General features: G+C 42.1%; 1 protein-coding gene across 5 annotated transcripts in view; it reads right to left on the minus strand.

Annotated features, from left to right (window-relative positions):
* LOC145435565 (uncharacterized) overlaps positions 1-16677 on the minus strand; it is a 68940-nt gene that overhangs the window by 4769 nt on the left and 47494 nt on the right. For 4 of the 5 annotated variants that reach the window (XM_080312846.1, XM_080312844.1, XM_080312845.1 and 1 more), the window contains 9 exons: positions 14401-14611; positions 12685-12904; positions 9445-9592; positions 8500-8670; positions 6916-7076; positions 5799-6033; positions 5209-5330; positions 2033-4856; positions 439-936 (listed from right to left, as the gene is read on the minus strand). In XM_080312846.1, the coding sequence (XP_080168972.1) occupies positions 439-936; positions 2033-4856; positions 5209-5330; positions 5799-6033; positions 6916-7076; positions 8500-8670; positions 9445-9592; positions 12685-12904; positions 14401-14611 (4590 nt within the window). Of the gene's footprint in view, positions 1-438; positions 937-2022; positions 4857-5208; positions 5331-5798; positions 6034-6915; positions 7077-8499; positions 8671-9444; positions 9593-12684; positions 12905-14400; positions 14612-16677 lie in introns of those variants that run through there. The other variant, XM_080312848.1, reaches the window with a different exon arrangement.

The following is a 16677-nucleotide window of genomic DNA, read 5'->3' on the forward strand; positions in this document are numbered from 1 at the left end:
TGCACTCTGTGACAATGAATCGCGAGTTGATCACGACTACACAGATATGTCATTTCACCAATTTCTGTAGCTTTATGCTACATTTTTGGTATGAATGGTACGATCAATCAAGGCTTCAAGGCTTCTACTTCAAAAAATACATTATTGAAACCATACTTCTCATTGATAACTTAACTATTAGTGACAAGGACAGTATAATTTCAGTACTTGAAAAATCATTTCTCACTAATCGAGACTAATCGTTAGTATTAATACTCAATTCAGACTGCCCAGTGTAACCCAACCCTAACCCGAATGCTCTAGTGTTACATGCCCAATTGTAGCATGCTGAAATGCCGTATGCTATTATATCACATGCCAACACGTATCAAACTTCACGGTAATGCCTCTAGCTCAAGATTATGTACACAAAATACGTTAAAACCCCTCTATACCCACCTTTCCTCTTCCCTCTCCGGCAATGGCCGATACAGAACAGGCGACACAGGCTCGTGATGTCTGTAACGCTGTTCGTAAGCTTGCGCCTGAACCTGCTGTCTCGCGTTATGATACCCGGGCGGGTACGCATAATTCCCGTACCCCATATCCTGCTCAGGATGCTGCGTCTGCCGCTGACCCCTCGCGCTATTCCTGTACCCAGCCCGAGGATGGTAAGCCTGCGAGTGGTATTCGGCTTGTGGCTGTTCGTAATCGTACACGCTAACGTACGTAGCGTAGTCAGGGCTGGCGTAAGTACCGCGTTTAGTTTCCGCGGGCTGATACCGTTGTGCTGCGTGATTGTTGGGGTAGCGTGTCTGATGGGCCGGGCTGGGGTACTGCTGTGGCGCGTAACTGGCGGGCTGGTAGGGCGCCTGGTCCAGAACAGAGTCGTGAGAAGACGCGTTTCGCAGCGGTGTTGAAGGGAAGTAGGCGTCGTGTTGGTGCTGTTGGTTGTATCTGTAAGGTCAAAATGCGGTTTAACGCCACTACCATGGTCAGCAATCAGCATGACACGTTGTTACTAGTCTTACTACCAGTTGTAGACACTGTTGCGAAGCAACCAAGTGACCGAATCGTGGAATAAACCATAAGATATTGATATACCGGCGATTTGCAAATCACAAATAGCGTACCGTGACTCGGCCATTCTTATGATTCGAGTCGAGTTGTGAGAAATTTTTTCAAGTACCGAATTTACACACTCCTTCCCAGAGTTGATTCATCAATGAGAATTATAGTTTCTGTACTATTTTTTACGTTAGAACACTTTAAACATAGATTGGTTGTATCCAAGTACACAAAATAAAGTGCAAAGCTACTTGTGTTAGTGGAAATTACATATTTGTGTAGTCAGGATCATTCCACAGCATTACCTCAAACTGTAATGATGTAGGCACTACATACCACATAATCTTTGATGCGGTGCAATGGTTTTGTGACTTTTGAGTTTGAAATGAGAAGGGCTTCGAACCCAAACCTACTTTTATTATTGATCACCAGGGCGATTTTTTTCACATGTCAAAAGTGTAGCGTTACGTCAACAAATTCTCAAAATTGTTCTCAAAGTCAAAATCTTTCTACAACCTGCATTTCGTTTGTATCGTAGAGTTTGCACTGGCAGTGAACGTATCATTTGACAACTTGTAGCCTGCATTATATACTTCATAGATATCTAATTACATAGACGAGGTCAAAGAGTTGTCAAAATTAAGTTTTTTGAGGTCAAAAAAATATCAAGAATAAGCGTTAAGCAACTGGGACCACAACTGCTCACTTTTCAAACTAAGCAACTTTCTAGAACTAGAACTACTCAGAAAAACCAGTAGCTAGTTTACAGCGAACCAACTAGACTGGAAGCTTGTACAAGTCTGTCGGCCGAGCCTCGCGCAGCGACCGAGTAGGCCTATGTGTTGTTCTAACACATGAAGTGACACAAGTAGAGTCAGATCGTTTTCCATGTTTAAGAAAATGACTCGAGCCGAGTCATTGTAAAAATTGTCACTCGAGTGATTCGTGAGTCGAGTCGTTACGATTCTGTTAGAGACGCTCTCACCTGGCAGCATCCATCAGCGACTCATGAGATCCGGTTTGCCTCAAAGGATACCCGGCCACGTCCTCATAGTCCCGCCGCCCTCGCGCGTTCTGCTGCTGCTGCTGCCCGCCACGGTACGATTTCCGCGTTGACTCCGAACGCGACAGCCTCTGCGGTTCCTGCGGACGCGCAGGCACCTCCCTACGGTGCAAATAGTCCTCGTAAGTCGGCAGAGGCGGCTGCTTGCGAGTGCGCAAGTCCGCGTAGTACTTAACAGGCTGCCTGTACGTCGGAGGCTCCGCGTAGGTGGGCTCAACGTGGTGATGTTGCGGGGAGAGATTATCCATCGCGCTTTTCGGCCTGGGCGCCATAGCAGGCTGATTACCGTGCGCTTCAGGGCCGGGGGTAAAAGTCCGTTGTTTAGCGAGCCTAGCCGCGCGCGAGTTTCCAGAAAAATGACTGCGTACGGCCGGACCATCAGGTCGGTACGCGTGCGTATTAGTCACCATTTTAGGGGCCGATTGTAAAACAGGTGCTGTCACTGATTTTTGACCCATTCCTCTATGCGTTGACACAGCGTATTGCTCGTAATATCCTTGTTTCGAACCAGGTCCTGAAGTTCTAGGCGGGGACTTGATTTTACCGATCGATTTCTGAGGCTGCTGTACTCGAGGCGAGCGTGCCATATTCTGCATCGCGGCAACTTGTTCTTTTTCGATACGTTTCCTTTCGATATGCTGCAAGAGCTTGTGTTTCCAATCCGCCAAAGGCGCGCTGGCCGTGTTCGTGGAAGACCTCGCTTTCGCGTACATGTTGTGCCTCACGGGAGGCGGGGAACATAAAGAATTCCTTGACCCTCGTATTCCGGAAGAATCGTGCTTCAACCTATGCTGTTCGCGCCTTTGATCGTCAGTACGGCGCTCGTAATTCACTCTCTGATCGCGCAAAAGCCTTTCCTCATCACTGTCCAAGAGCAACTGCCCCAACTGTTGCTCGATTGATTTAGATCGCGTCCTTCCGACGGTACCTGCGTGTTCCTCGCCTCCGTAGAAAGGCCCTAAGGATCGTTTATCATCATTTTCAGCAGCGGAAAGTGAATTCCGCGGGTTTGAATTACGCCTTTGCAGTAATTGTGCGGCAGGCGCGGACCCTGGTCTCGAACGCGCGATTCTAGAAGAAGAAGGAGACTTCACGGGCGCACCATTGCTACCGCGGTCTAACTTATTCTTCAATTTATCACTAACAGATTTCTTAACGGGAGACTTAAACTCGTGAGTGGACGGTGTCTGAAAGTGTTCGGGTACAGGAAAAGCGCTGTCTGCAGTTAATTTCTCAAGACCTGACCCGTCAGGGCTGGTAGGCTGCGACATGCTGTTAAAAGAAGCCTTGCGGGACAAGCTCAACGCGGCCCCGCCCTGGGCGGCTTTCGACGCGGCGGACACGCTCTTCTGTTGCTGCATGATTTTCTCCAATCTCTCCCGAAACTGAGTTTGTTTCGCGGACTCTCCAGAGTCGGAACGGCTTCTCGTGATCTTACGCCGATCGGGGGCTGTCGAAATCTCGTTCAAAGCCTTACTGAAGGCGGCCGCGTCCGTTATATCGTCGTTTCGTCGCGAAAACACGACTTCCCTAGTTTCAGACATAATTTCGCGTGGGATCTGTGGCTTCACCGGAGGCTCAGGCGCCTTTTCCAAGACACTATCGTCAAGATGATTGTTCGGTTTTATAATCGCCTTATCATCAATGCGTCTGGGCCCGGTAGGTAATAAATCGGCCAGCGTCTTAGACCCGGCGTTCGGCGATTTCGGATCTACAGATATGCTTTCAAACATCTTAATGCTAGCTGCGATTTTACTAGGTTTCGGCGGTACCGCGGGCGCCGTAGCTTTCGTAGCACCTTCCTCACACTCAGGGATGGATTCTTGGCTGTCCACATCATTGCCGACACCTGAATCGCGGTCTGTAGGGGGGAGACCGTCCAAGGGTGGCCTGTCGTCTAAAGGCGGCAAGGGCAGGTCTTCCGAATCGTACGACAGCGATTTTTGACGGTTCAAAAGCGCTGGAGTGAAAATTTTCAAGCCCGACGGTGTCGCCGGCGTTGACACCGTCGCGCTCGTAGACGCAGTCGTTTTCGGTGACACCGTCGGTAATTTGGAAGCACCGCCTGTCTCGTTTTGCGCGAATTTTGTCTTGTTCAGCAGAGAATCTTTGCGCGGAGGGGGCGGCGGTTTTGGTTTTTTCGGAGATTTCCCGAGTTGAGCTTTTAGCACGAGCGCGGAAGCGTCGCTTTCGTCCGAAATCTCGCTGTCCACGAAAGGAATGTCTTCCAGAGGGTCTTTACGCGGAGGTTTTGGCGAATTATCAATCTTAATCTCGCCTATCGAGTCCGCAGGGCCTTTGTTGAAGATAGCCTGGCTTGGGATAGGCAGTCTCGTGACTTTTGTCACGTTTTCTGCACCGTTCGAGCTTGACACCGATGATTGATCGCTTATTATCTCCGCGGCTACAGGCTTCAAATCGCCGCTACTGTTAGGAATCGCGGGCAAGTGAGAATGAGAAGACCACGTTTTTATGCGTGGAGAGTCTTCGTATTCGGAATCTGCTGGAGATTCGATCTCCGGGTTAGACAGGATAGTGTCCTCTTCCGGTTTTTCAGGAGATTTACGGAGATCGGGGACAGAAACGGATTTCGGTTCGCTTTCGGTCTCTTCGACTTGTGTTTTGGGAGATGCTGCTGCCCGCTCGTCTGATTGGTCCTCTGCGTTGATGGCGTGGTAGGACGGAGGCCGGAGTTCGTCCGATAGCAATCCGTTTGTCGGAGAGACTACAGCAGATTCTGGCCCGTCTGAAAAACGCAAAATATGGTCAGGTCGAAATCGCTTGCGTCCGAATTCTCAACTCTCGGGCCGGCATAAACAGTTATCCCGACTGATCCGTGGTCAATGGTCACATGAGCACTATGCGACAGAATAGTATACGACACTCGAGCAGCAGGGGTGTTCAAAAATTACTTTTTTAATCAAATTTTACTGGCTACATTGCTACGAGAGAATATAGTTATTTATTTATTATACGAAAATAAATGAAAAATATTTCAAAATTTTCTGTCCACTGTTTGGATGCCCCTGCTTTACAATCTTTTATAAGGCTGTCGTGGCTTGATTTCAAACCACACTGGCAGGTCATAAGAAACTTACCTATCGAGTCGTCCGACTTGTCTGGCGACCTTACAGATAAAGTAAGGGGCTGCAAATGTAGACCGTTGTTCGACATGACTGCGTCTGAAACGTCCACGGAATTTCCTTGGTCGCTAACGGGGCTGTAACGAAAACAGTCCATATAAAGTTATATAATGATGCACGAAGAAATAGAAAACGGCGAAATAACAACAACTGTGTTACTAGAGCATATTAGACGCCACCAAATTCTTCCAAGGCACAGGAGAAATAAGCTGCTCCGCCAAGCCTATTCCCGCTTCTACCATGTTTTTAGGCAAAACGACTCGCTTTTCTGGTATCTGTGTTTTGTAAAACAGAAACTAGATGTTTCAATCATTTTCATGGGTGAAATCGTCAAGGCAATCATTCGAATTAGCCCCTCTCATGGGAATTGTATACATTTTGATATTATCAACTATTCGTAGAGTCCCTAGCCATTTTTTTATAATTCGCAAAGATACATCTCGCATTTCAAAAGCACCCACCTCCGATCAACCGCCAAAAGTATGAAAATATGAAAATGCTATCCAATTGTATATTGATGATGGGTCGAGAACTTTTGTACTCACAATTTCTCATTGGAATTGTGGTCTTTCGCCGGAATGTCAATAACCATGACCCCGTTCTCCCTTATCTTGTCCTCGTCCGAGTAATCATCGTCCGAGCTGTTGTAGCAGACCGGCCTCAGGTTAAAAGCGACCCGGGTCACCCCCCGCTGTTTACGGAACAATGGAGGCTCGTCGTCGTCCGCAGCGTCGTTGGCGTACCCGTCCGAATCGGTTTTTGCTCGCGATTTCAGAGTGCCTGCGTCAGAGTGACGATCATTAAGTCGGGATTGCGCGGGAAATCAATCATAATTAGGGCAATTGTTTTTACACCTAAAAAAATGGAAGATTTTGACCTAAAAAACAGAATTTTGACCAAATGTTGCCCTCGTGTATGTAAATTAGGCGTTTTCGCACATGTCAGAATTGTACTGCTGATCTTCATTTCAGGTTGGAACTGTCTGCACTTACAAAGTAGTTTACCCTGAAAAAACTTATCGACTCGAAAACTGACAAATTTTTACAAGAAAAAAACTTTTATATTAACGAAATCTGGACCTATAAAGAATTACAGTAGTTACATCACGAGTTGAGGTAGATATAATATAAATTTGTTGTAGTACAATGAAAGATACTTTCCCACTTTCTTGGGTAGAAAATGTCTATAAGAGTCTTGCTTCAGTAAGGATATTGCGGTACGTTGAGCATAACACCACGCCAACCTATTTGTTTCATTTGGCCGTAAATGATTCACAAGGAACAGACAATGGGCCGTCTACAACGGTCGGCTACAAGATGTAAAATATCAAATGATAAGATCACCGACGGTGCAAACATCTACGGTACACACGAAATTCAGGTTGAAAAAAATTTTTGACTTTGTGAACAATATTGACAATTTTTTCACCTAATGCTACAATTTTGACAAAATTGTGCAATGTCAAAAAATTGCCCTAATAATATTAATATATTACGTTATATAGAATCCATTAATTAGCTTTCGGTGTGTAACTACGAAATCTACATCGGAGTATTTAGTCGTATTGAATATTATTTGGTATTTTTCAACAATAGCTATTTCAATGCAGAATGACATCCCATACACACGGAATCTAAAAATTCTCAGATTTTTCCACCATACCCTGTTCTGTTTGCGGGAACAAGACATTGGTGAGTATCCTGGTTTTCCCGTCGCCCGCCAATTCTGCGTGCAGCGGCACGTTGGGCTTCGACTGGTTAGAGCTCACCCACAAAGCCTCCAGCTGCGCCAGCTTGATCACCGTGATAGGCAGATACGGAAGTCTGGAAACAAATAATTTTAAATGCATTGCAGTTTGGATTTGGAAATACCAGCTTCGATGATTCGGCCACGCTTCAATTTGGGATTTTAAAAAGCGGATTTAAACAGGGCAATTTTAACATCGACTTTTTTTCAAAGTACCCAGTACCAGACTTATAATAACTAGAAAAGTAGTTCTAGTAGTTCTAGTTCTAATAGTTCTAGTTCTAGTAGTTCTAGTTCTAGTAGTTCTAGTTCTAGTAGTTCTAGTTCTAGTAGTTCTAGTTCTAGTAGTTCTAGTTCTAGTAGTTCTAGTTCTAGTAGTTCTAGTTCTAGTAGTTCTAGTTCTAGTAGTTCTAGTTCTAGTAGTTCTAGTAGTTCTAGTAGTTCTAGTAGTTCTAGTTCTAGTAGTTCTAGTTCTAGTAGTTCTAGTTCTAGTAGTTCTAGTTCTAGTAGTTCTAGTTCTAGTAGTTCTAGTTCTAGTAGTTCTAGTTCTAGTAGTTCTAGTTCTAGTAGTTCTAGTTCTAGTAGTTCTAGTTCTAGTAGTTCTAGTTCTAGTAGTTCTAGTTCTAGTAGTTCTAGTTCTAGTAGTTCTAGTTCTAGTAGTTCTAGTTCTAGTAGTTCTAGTTCTAGTAGTTCTAGTTCTAGTAGTTCTAGTTCTAGTAGTTCTAGTTCTAGTAGTTCTAGTTCTAGTAGTTCTAGTTCTAGAAAAGTAGTTCTAGTAGTTCTAGTTCTAATAGTTCTAGTTCTAGTAGTTCTAGTTCTAGTAGTTCTAGTTCTAGTAGTTCTAGTTCTAAATGCGGATTTGGAAAAGTGAGTAGTTCTAGTTCTAGCTCTAGTTGCGAATTTTGAAAATGCAGTAGCCTGCCCAATATGGCAATCAGCTAATGTTGGAATATACATTCAGGATTTGGATTCGAGCTTGGATGCCTTGACTCAAACGCGGGCGCGATTTCCAAACAAGAACTACGTTAGACTCCAAACATACAATGGCAGCAACTTAAAAGTGGAAGTGGACACAACCACTTTTCAATTCGACCAATTAGAACTAAAACTAGAGCTGTTCTCCTTCTAAAACTAGCTACCGTACTAGAACAAGCATTAGAACTACTCACTTTATTCAAATCCACCCAACAACAACTGGAACTAGAACTACTCCCATCTCAAACCTAGCAGCTAGAACAACTGGCCTATTAGTACGAGCAACTAGAGCTAGCACTACTCACATTTCAAATCTAACAACTAAGACTAGAACCAGAACTACCGACCTTGTAACGCAGCAACTAGAACTAGCACTAGAACCACTAGTCTTTCGAAACTAGCAGCTAGAACTGCCACTAGCACTACTCACTTTTCTCGAATCTAGCAAACTAGAACTAGAACTACTCAAAAAACTGTAGTTAGTTGAATATCAATAAACCTGTCTACCGACAATCAACCGCATACCTGTTCCTGCAAATGTTGAACACCCTCAACTCCGAGAGTTCCCCGACCTCCTTGGGTATCTCGTCGAGCCTGTTCCTGCTCAGCTGCAGCACGTTGAGCCTCTCGCAGCCGCCGATCTCTGCCGGCACGTACGACAGCGCGTTATTGTCCAGCAGCAGCGTGTGCATCATCCTGCGCGGAAAAGTTGACGTTTGACAATCTGAAGCCACCTTATTTACTGCTTATTTAGTCGTTTAAGACTCGACATGCTATCGATCATGGTTGTATGTTAACTAGGGTCGAGTCACTTTCAATTCACCACCGAGTCAATTCCAAGTCCAAGTCAGCTAGTAGAGGGTCGAGTCCGAGTCATCATGTTTTGACTCGAGTCCGAGTCCAATTCATTACGTTCACTGTTCAGTTTTCAGCTCAATCCGTTTAAAACCACTTTTTTAACTCTGCTCGAGTGATACAGAATGGCTCGCATTCATAATATAGCAATTTTCCTTAGTTTTCACAGTTTCTGGCCCCATTTTTCAATTATCCCGACTTATAGACGAAATACCAATTTACTATTCTTCGAAGTTACAATGAAATGTCTGTCTTGGCCGTCCTAGTCTCGAGTCATATGACTTGGTTTGAGTCATACACAGTGACTCGTGTACAAGTCGTGTTGATACAAAAATGACTCGAGTCAAGTCGAGTCATTTACACATGTGACAAAATGACTCAAGTCAGCCCACAAGTCGAGTCAATACAAAAATTGACTCGAGTCGAGTCAATTTACGCATTAGAAAAACTGACTCGCGTCAAGTCGAGTCACCAAACAATCGCGACTCGAGTCGAGTCAACACAACCCGGTTGGTGGCCAGCCCTGTAAGCTTGGCACCAAAATTTGACATGTGTGCTGACATATATCTGGATCTGTAGTCGACATGATCAACTACTCAATACAAGTATACTTACGTTAAATTCCCGATGGTGGGCGGTATCTCCTCCAGTTTATTGTGGGACAAGTCCAGCTCCTCGACTTCTTTCAATTTCCCTATGCTCTCCGGGATTCTGACGAGCTGGTTCATGGAAGCCTTCAGCATGGTCAGCTTGTCGAGGAAACCTGCGAAGATATCGTTACACATGGTAATGAAATACTAGAATGCATGGTAGAGTAGAATAAGCCACAAATAAGTGGCAGCAGACAATGTAAATTGTTCCAAATTAGGTAACCCAGCATCGGTGGCATCACAATACTACCGTGTACCAGATACCCAATCCAGAATACAAAAACAAATAACAATCATGCAATACCATGTCATCATGTACCAGTGTGGCAGTCGCAGACTATAGTTTTTTGACTTCCTTATGCCAAGAAAATTGCCGATATGGAAATTCACAGCAGAAAGTAGAAATTTACATTATCATTACAAAGTGAATACCAACGGTGACTAGTTTTGTTATGTTCGTAGATTTACATTGGTATCATGTGACACTTTATCGGTAGGCTATATGGCTAATAATTCGTGTTGATCATTATTTCCTCTTGTGCCATGCTTCGCATTTATACCCTGCGTTCTATAAGCTCTATTAATAGTGACCGTATCGTGTTGGCTTGCGGTAGAGTGATTCTGTTGTTAAATGTTAAATACATTGCATTCTCATTGGAAGTTTGTCGAATATATTTACTGTTGTACCAAGACCTAGAACGTAACAACTTTAAGCAACCGTAAAAGCAACATGTCACCGCTAGAGGGCGCGAGTGCATTACAAACATATCGATTAGAAGTCAATTCGAAGATATTGAAAAGTGTTGTAGTTGGAGCGTCAACATACAATTGAGTAGTATATTGAGTTATTGATATTCGAATAGCTTCTTGGAGGTACAGAACTTCAATATACAATTGTATAGTATATTCATATTGAAATGAACCCGAATAGTTTCGGCTGACACTCGTCAAGGCAATAGTCAGCAACTGTTAGAGAATTGGAAAGAACATTGTATATCAACAAATATACAGACGTGGTTGGCATATATTGATAAAAGTCGACTCCAAGGCACCCAAATGATGGCGTTAACTGCCGCTCCCGGCAACGCGAAATGTGTGTCTCAATAATTTTTCGCACAGGATTATCCAACAAATGTTGGTCAATTGCAGAATTAATGGCCTTGCCAGATACTGATAACCAGACAAGGCTACAGCTGGTTTCAGAGCAACACGTTATTTAGCAACTCTCCGGAAACATCTCTATTTCTATGCCTAACATAGTAATTGTATATATAGGCAAAAACGCGATCTTGTGCCGCGACAATACGCTGCCATATGAGCGTCGCCCCAGATTTAAACCCATTTTTCAAGCGACTATTTATCGCCAAACACGACCCGCGCAATAACTAGGTCTGCGCGCAAATCAGGGCATGAACAGACACCTTCGAAATATACCGAAAACCGCTACGTTTCGCAGAATCGGATATTAACCGCCGCCACGCCGAGAATACAATCGCCACATCGTAAAAACACTCGTAAAGTTGTTTGCGCAACCTACATTCGCGAACCACGCGTTACGACCAGACTACAACTAAGATATGTTCAGCTGTTCCTAATCACATTGGAAGAAGAACTATAGCAACACGTTTTTTCACCAAATTAGATTATAATTACTTGTAAATTGCGTTGGATTCCGAATTAAACGAGAATAGCAAATGTCTACACAGCAAGCCTGGATCGTTTCGTACTACACAGTTCTTATGTGGCATTTTCAGATAGGCTAAACCAGGAATCGGATTAAAATGAGATTGAGAGCGTTTCACAATTTAGATTAACATTGAGTCTGATTCCACAACTATAATTACCTAGTTATTCCAAGTCTAGTTACTACGAAGTGCCATCTAAAGACGCATGGGCGAAAACCAGCGACGTAGACCAGTCAATTCCGGCGGTGTTGTCTGCCCACGCCGCACGGCGCTAAGCAAATACAATACTCGCGCGTGAATACATATTTACAGGCGGTTTCGAAATCACGCGACGGCGTACCAGAATATATTTCAGGCGGGCACGGTTCGCTATATAGGCTACGAGTACGAGAGAAGAAAGTTTCTATTTATTATTTTTTTTTTAATTTACCGTTCACGACATGAAATTGTCAGGTTGTCTATAGAAACGATGCTCACCAAATTTGGCTAAATTCCAACCAATGGAAGCGGAGTTATTGTAGATGAAAAATTTGGATTTGAATAAAATAGTATTTACGGTGGAAAATTCTGCAATTATTTATTATAGTTCTACCCACGGTTAAATCTTTGTTTTGAAATCTCAAGATTTTAACATCAATAACCTCGTTTCTACTGGTTCGAATTGAGTCGTATCTGATGAGAATCGTTTCCATAGACAACCTAACAATTTCGTGGGGCGAACAGAAAAATTTGAAAATTGCATTCATTTTTATATGATAAATAAATAACTTTCTTCTGCTGTAGCAATACGGCTACTGGTTGGAATTGAACCAAAATTGGTTTGCAGCGTTATTTTTCGATATCCTAGCAAATTTATCAAGTAGCCAGTACAATTTAAAGGAAAAAAATCAGTTTTGAACAGCCCTAGTAACAAAGCTGATCTACTTTTCCGAGATGCTCAAGTACTTTTTGCCTTGAGTTCAATTACTTAAGTGGTTATGTTTGTATGCTACTTCTACCTTTACTTAATAACATTTTTGAGCAAAGCTACATAGTTTCTACGAATTGTACATTAATACGCCTCGGCATGCAATTCCATCCTGCGCAATGATGAAATTTTAACAAATTCGTCGATGATTTGCATCCTGAGCCAATGGTTTCCAAGAAAATTTTAATTCGGTCCGGAATAATACAGATCGGTGAAGCCTTGCGACCCGCACAGAGGGTCATGCTATTTCTACTGATCAAATTGCCACGAAATTTTGACGCAAAATGAGTATTAGCGCCAAATAAGATTCCTTGATTGTGTATTTTATTTCATGTTTTGTCGAAAAACATACCAAATTAACTCTGTGATGTAGAAGGCAGAGCTGACATTCGATTTTTGTAGCATAAAGATGCATATTTCAATAACAGAGCAATCAGGTGACCCATGCTTTGGTAATCGCTGGCCTACGCCATGAACACACCTATTTTCCAGTGGTATATATTGTACAGCGTATCACTCTGGTAACGTTAGGCTTATGTAAGCACGCACTTACCTATCGAATCCGGCAGATACGTGATGTGATTCTCGCACAGCAGCAGGTCCGTGAGCTGCCTCAGCGAGCCGATCTGGCCCGGTATCGACTCTATGAAGTTCCTGCTCAGGTCCAGGTAAACCAGCGCGCTCAGCTCGCCCACCTGCTCCGGCACTTTACCCAGCTCGTTGCCATCCAGCCACAGCTCCGTGAGCCGGCGAAGCTCGCACACCACGTCCGGCTGCGCGCAAAGGAGACCGTGAATACAAATGGCCCACATGTCGCAACTATATATACCCGTGCGCAGAGTATACAATAAATCGAAAAATATTTTCAATCGCAAATAACAGACTGTAATCTATGACGTAACAATTTCAAATATGCAACACAGCTGGCAGTACTGGATAATGTGTTATAAATAGGGCCGCGCACAACGATTCGGTAATAATTTCAAGGATTCTAGTCAAGCAGTCCTTAAGATCGGGAACAATTTTCGGCGATGCGGAATCGTATTGGAATTAGAATATTAGCTACACAGTTGTTTCAAAAGTCTATCAGAATTAGAATTATAGCTACACAGTTATTTCAAAATTCGATTCGAATCAGAATTATAGCTACATTTTTTTTACAAATTATACTAAAATTAGAATTAGAATTATAGCTACAGTTATTTTTACAAATTATACTAAAATTAGAATAAGAATTATAGATACAGTTTTTTTTACAAATTATACTAAAATTAGAATTAGAATTATAGATACAGTTTTTCCCGTGCAAGACTAGAATTAGAATTATTTCTAAACAGTTTTTCCCAAATTTAATTTGAATTAGAATTATAGGAACAGTTTCTTCCAAATAAGATTAGAATTAGCAGTACTGCCACAGTTTTATTTCAAAATTGATTTAGAATTTAAATTATAGCTATAGTTTTTTTTCAAATAAGACTGCAATTAGAATTGTGGCTAGTGGCTACACAATTTTTTTCAAATTAGATCTAATTACTGCTACAGTTTGTTTTTTCAAAATTCGTTTAGAATTAGAATTATAGCTATGACTTTTTCTTCGAATAAGACTAGAATTAGAATTGTAGTTAAACAAGTTTTTTTTCAAATTAGATCGAATTACTGCTAGTTTTTTTCAAAATTCGTTTAGAATTGAATTATAGCCAGTTTTTTTTCAAATAAGACTAGAATTAGAATTGTAGCTACACAAGTTTTTACCAAATTTGATTAGGATTAGAATAGTCGGAATTTCGTTTTAATTTTCCTGCTTATACATCTGGAATTATCTTTATTGCTTATTTTAAACGACAATTATTGGCAAGCAGTACCAAGTCTGCTGGCGTAGTTCGAAGGTTGGATGGAAATTTGCTGTTGCAGACTTTTCCGAAACTAATTCCAAAACTCCATTTGTTTGCATCGATGTATTGGTTAATTCGAAAGATTGCTATAAAAACCATGAAAATCCGGACAACAAACATTAACGTATAAGCACTAGCAGTCTATACCCAGATCCTCCACAGAAATTATCGCAAGAAGACGTGGCGGGCTAAGTACGGCGAAGAAAACGCTGTCATCAATGGCGTGGGTCCCTCTAATACTGTCAGCATACAAAATTAAATCAATGCCGTGAATAATGTAATAGCAGAGAGTAAGTTTGTGGAGTTTACGTTCATTAGCGAATACATCCGGCCAGATACGCCGTTACCAGTCAGTTCGTAGTGTCAAACCGACTTACCCATTCCTGAAACACGTTACCGCCCAGGTCCAACCTCTTCAGCAGGCACAACCGCCTGATAGACTTGGGCAGGATCTGAAGCTGGTTGTCGCGCAGTTCCAGCACGTTGAGCTGTACGAGCCGTCCAAAGTTAGCGGGCAGAAATTCCAAGAAACAGTCGTTCAGGTAGAGCTCAGACAGTCCGACTAGTTGGGTGAAGCCGTCCGACAGTCTGAAATTGATAACGGAATCGTAAAATCAGGTCAAACTAAACAGCGTCGGTACTCGAGCATAATTAGATCTAACGCAGTCGATATATACTCAATTATGGTAAGAAGTAGCGATAAACAAGACCTGTCAGAACTACTTGAAGTTGTAATAGAAAATGAAAAGGTCTTACAAGAAAATCATGTAGTTCTCGAGTAAATTTTGTCGATTAATTCTATTTAGCAGATAGCAGGCCAGTAGAGGTATTGCAGGGTGCATCTTCAAGACTTGATTTGTGCAATATTTTGATTTATGCGCAGTTATCGTGACATTGAATTTTGTGCAAACTGATCTCAGAACTACTATACTTTCCAAAATTGTATGAAATAAGTAGCATTCGCTAAGAACTGTCGACATAGAAGCGAAAACAGCCCGCGTGCATATCTACTTCGGGTAAGCGGTGCAAAAACCTACGAAAATGACGAAAACCAGCTTGAGCGCAATGAAAAAGTAAACGCACTTTGTCACTGGACCTACTCAGGTTCTAACCGTCGGATAAAACATCAGTAATTCAGAACGTAAAGCAGGTTTAGGGACTAGATCATTCTAGTTGACTAATTATACTAATTACAGCGAAATGGCGGTGCTCAAATTCTAATCTAATTCGTGCAACGTTTCTTTGCTCTAATTCTGATTCTAATCTGACTCGTAAAATATTTCTATGCTCCAATTTTATTACTAATCAATATCCGGTTTTCCTGAAAATGTTACAGAGTAACTGCATAGTGCGAAACGATCCAAGCTTGCTGTACATGTATTTAGGGTTGCATTTAAAACAAACGGTGTTTACAATACAAACACTTTGTTCAATACTTGTTTGGAACAGTGTTTTAAACGAAGGCCTTTTTTAAAAAAAATGCGTTTTCAAGTTGCAAAATTATGCCATAATTGTGTAAATACTTCCCAAAAACCATGTTGTATGAGCCTAAGGACAATTACCACCTGATATAGCCGACGTGTATCGATATGGGATGGTTGGAACCCTCAAAATAGTCGGTTCAACAGCAATAGTTCAGACAATTCGTCAGAGGAGCTATATTTACCCTATATATTCAATTGTCAATGTCACTCCACTAGGACGTCACAACTGAATATTCGTGACGTGACGGCTTAATCAACAAACAAACGAGCAAAAAGAAAAATGAAAAACATTGATTTTTGTTTTAAATGCAACCCTACATACATTAATGTCATACGCAATGAAATCACGTAACATGAAAGTATTTTGTAAAGCAAACATCGTCATCTTCCGTAAGGGCGCGAGTACCGGCAAATATCGATAGAAAAACACACTATCCATCCCGATTTGACATTCGCCTAATCGCTAGGGGGCCGACACAATTCAATTACTGTGTTCTCATTCCTCATTCAACGCGCGTCAGAACGCTTGTCGCACAATGGAAAAGTCAAGGGCAGCGCCGGCCGTCTGTGAAATTCTAGATAAATGGTTTGAACTCGCTAAAGACGCGGGAGAACGGAATTGAAAGGCCTATACACGAAACGATGTATCCACATTCCACATCGATATCTTTGGACTTTACGGGATAAGCATGACTCACGAATCCGGTTAATAAGTCTTTCCCGCGTGAAAGAGATTTTTCTGTCCTATACTGAATAGCTGGATACGATTTTGTATGCGTTAAAACAACAATACTCTACTAGCGGAGCCGTGACCGAGGGAGCAAGAATTTCTATTGGCCATGATATATATTGTTTGTTCCGTCATTATACATTTGCCAGAATAGAACATTGAAGCCGCCATTCATCTAGCAATCACATTTTAGCCACGTTGCTACAGAAAAAAAAAGTTTTTCATTCATTATATAAAAATGAATAAAAAAATTTCAAAATTTTCTGTTCACCCCACGAAATTGTTCGGTTGTCTACAGAAACGATGCTCACCAAATTTGACTAACTCCAACCACTGGAAGCGGAGTTATTACCGTCGAGAAATTTTGGATTTGAATAAAATAGTATTTACGGTGACCAATTATTTATAGTAGTTGTGCCCACCGTAAATAGTATTTTATT

The sequence above is a fragment of the Botryllus schlosseri genome, chromosome 3 (genome assembly GCF_051294905.1).
Source record: "Botryllus schlosseri isolate E-star chromosome 3, Bs_hap1, whole genome shotgun sequence".
Classification (NCBI taxonomy): Eukaryota; Metazoa; Chordata; class Ascidiacea; order Stolidobranchia; family Styelidae; genus Botryllus; species Botryllus schlosseri.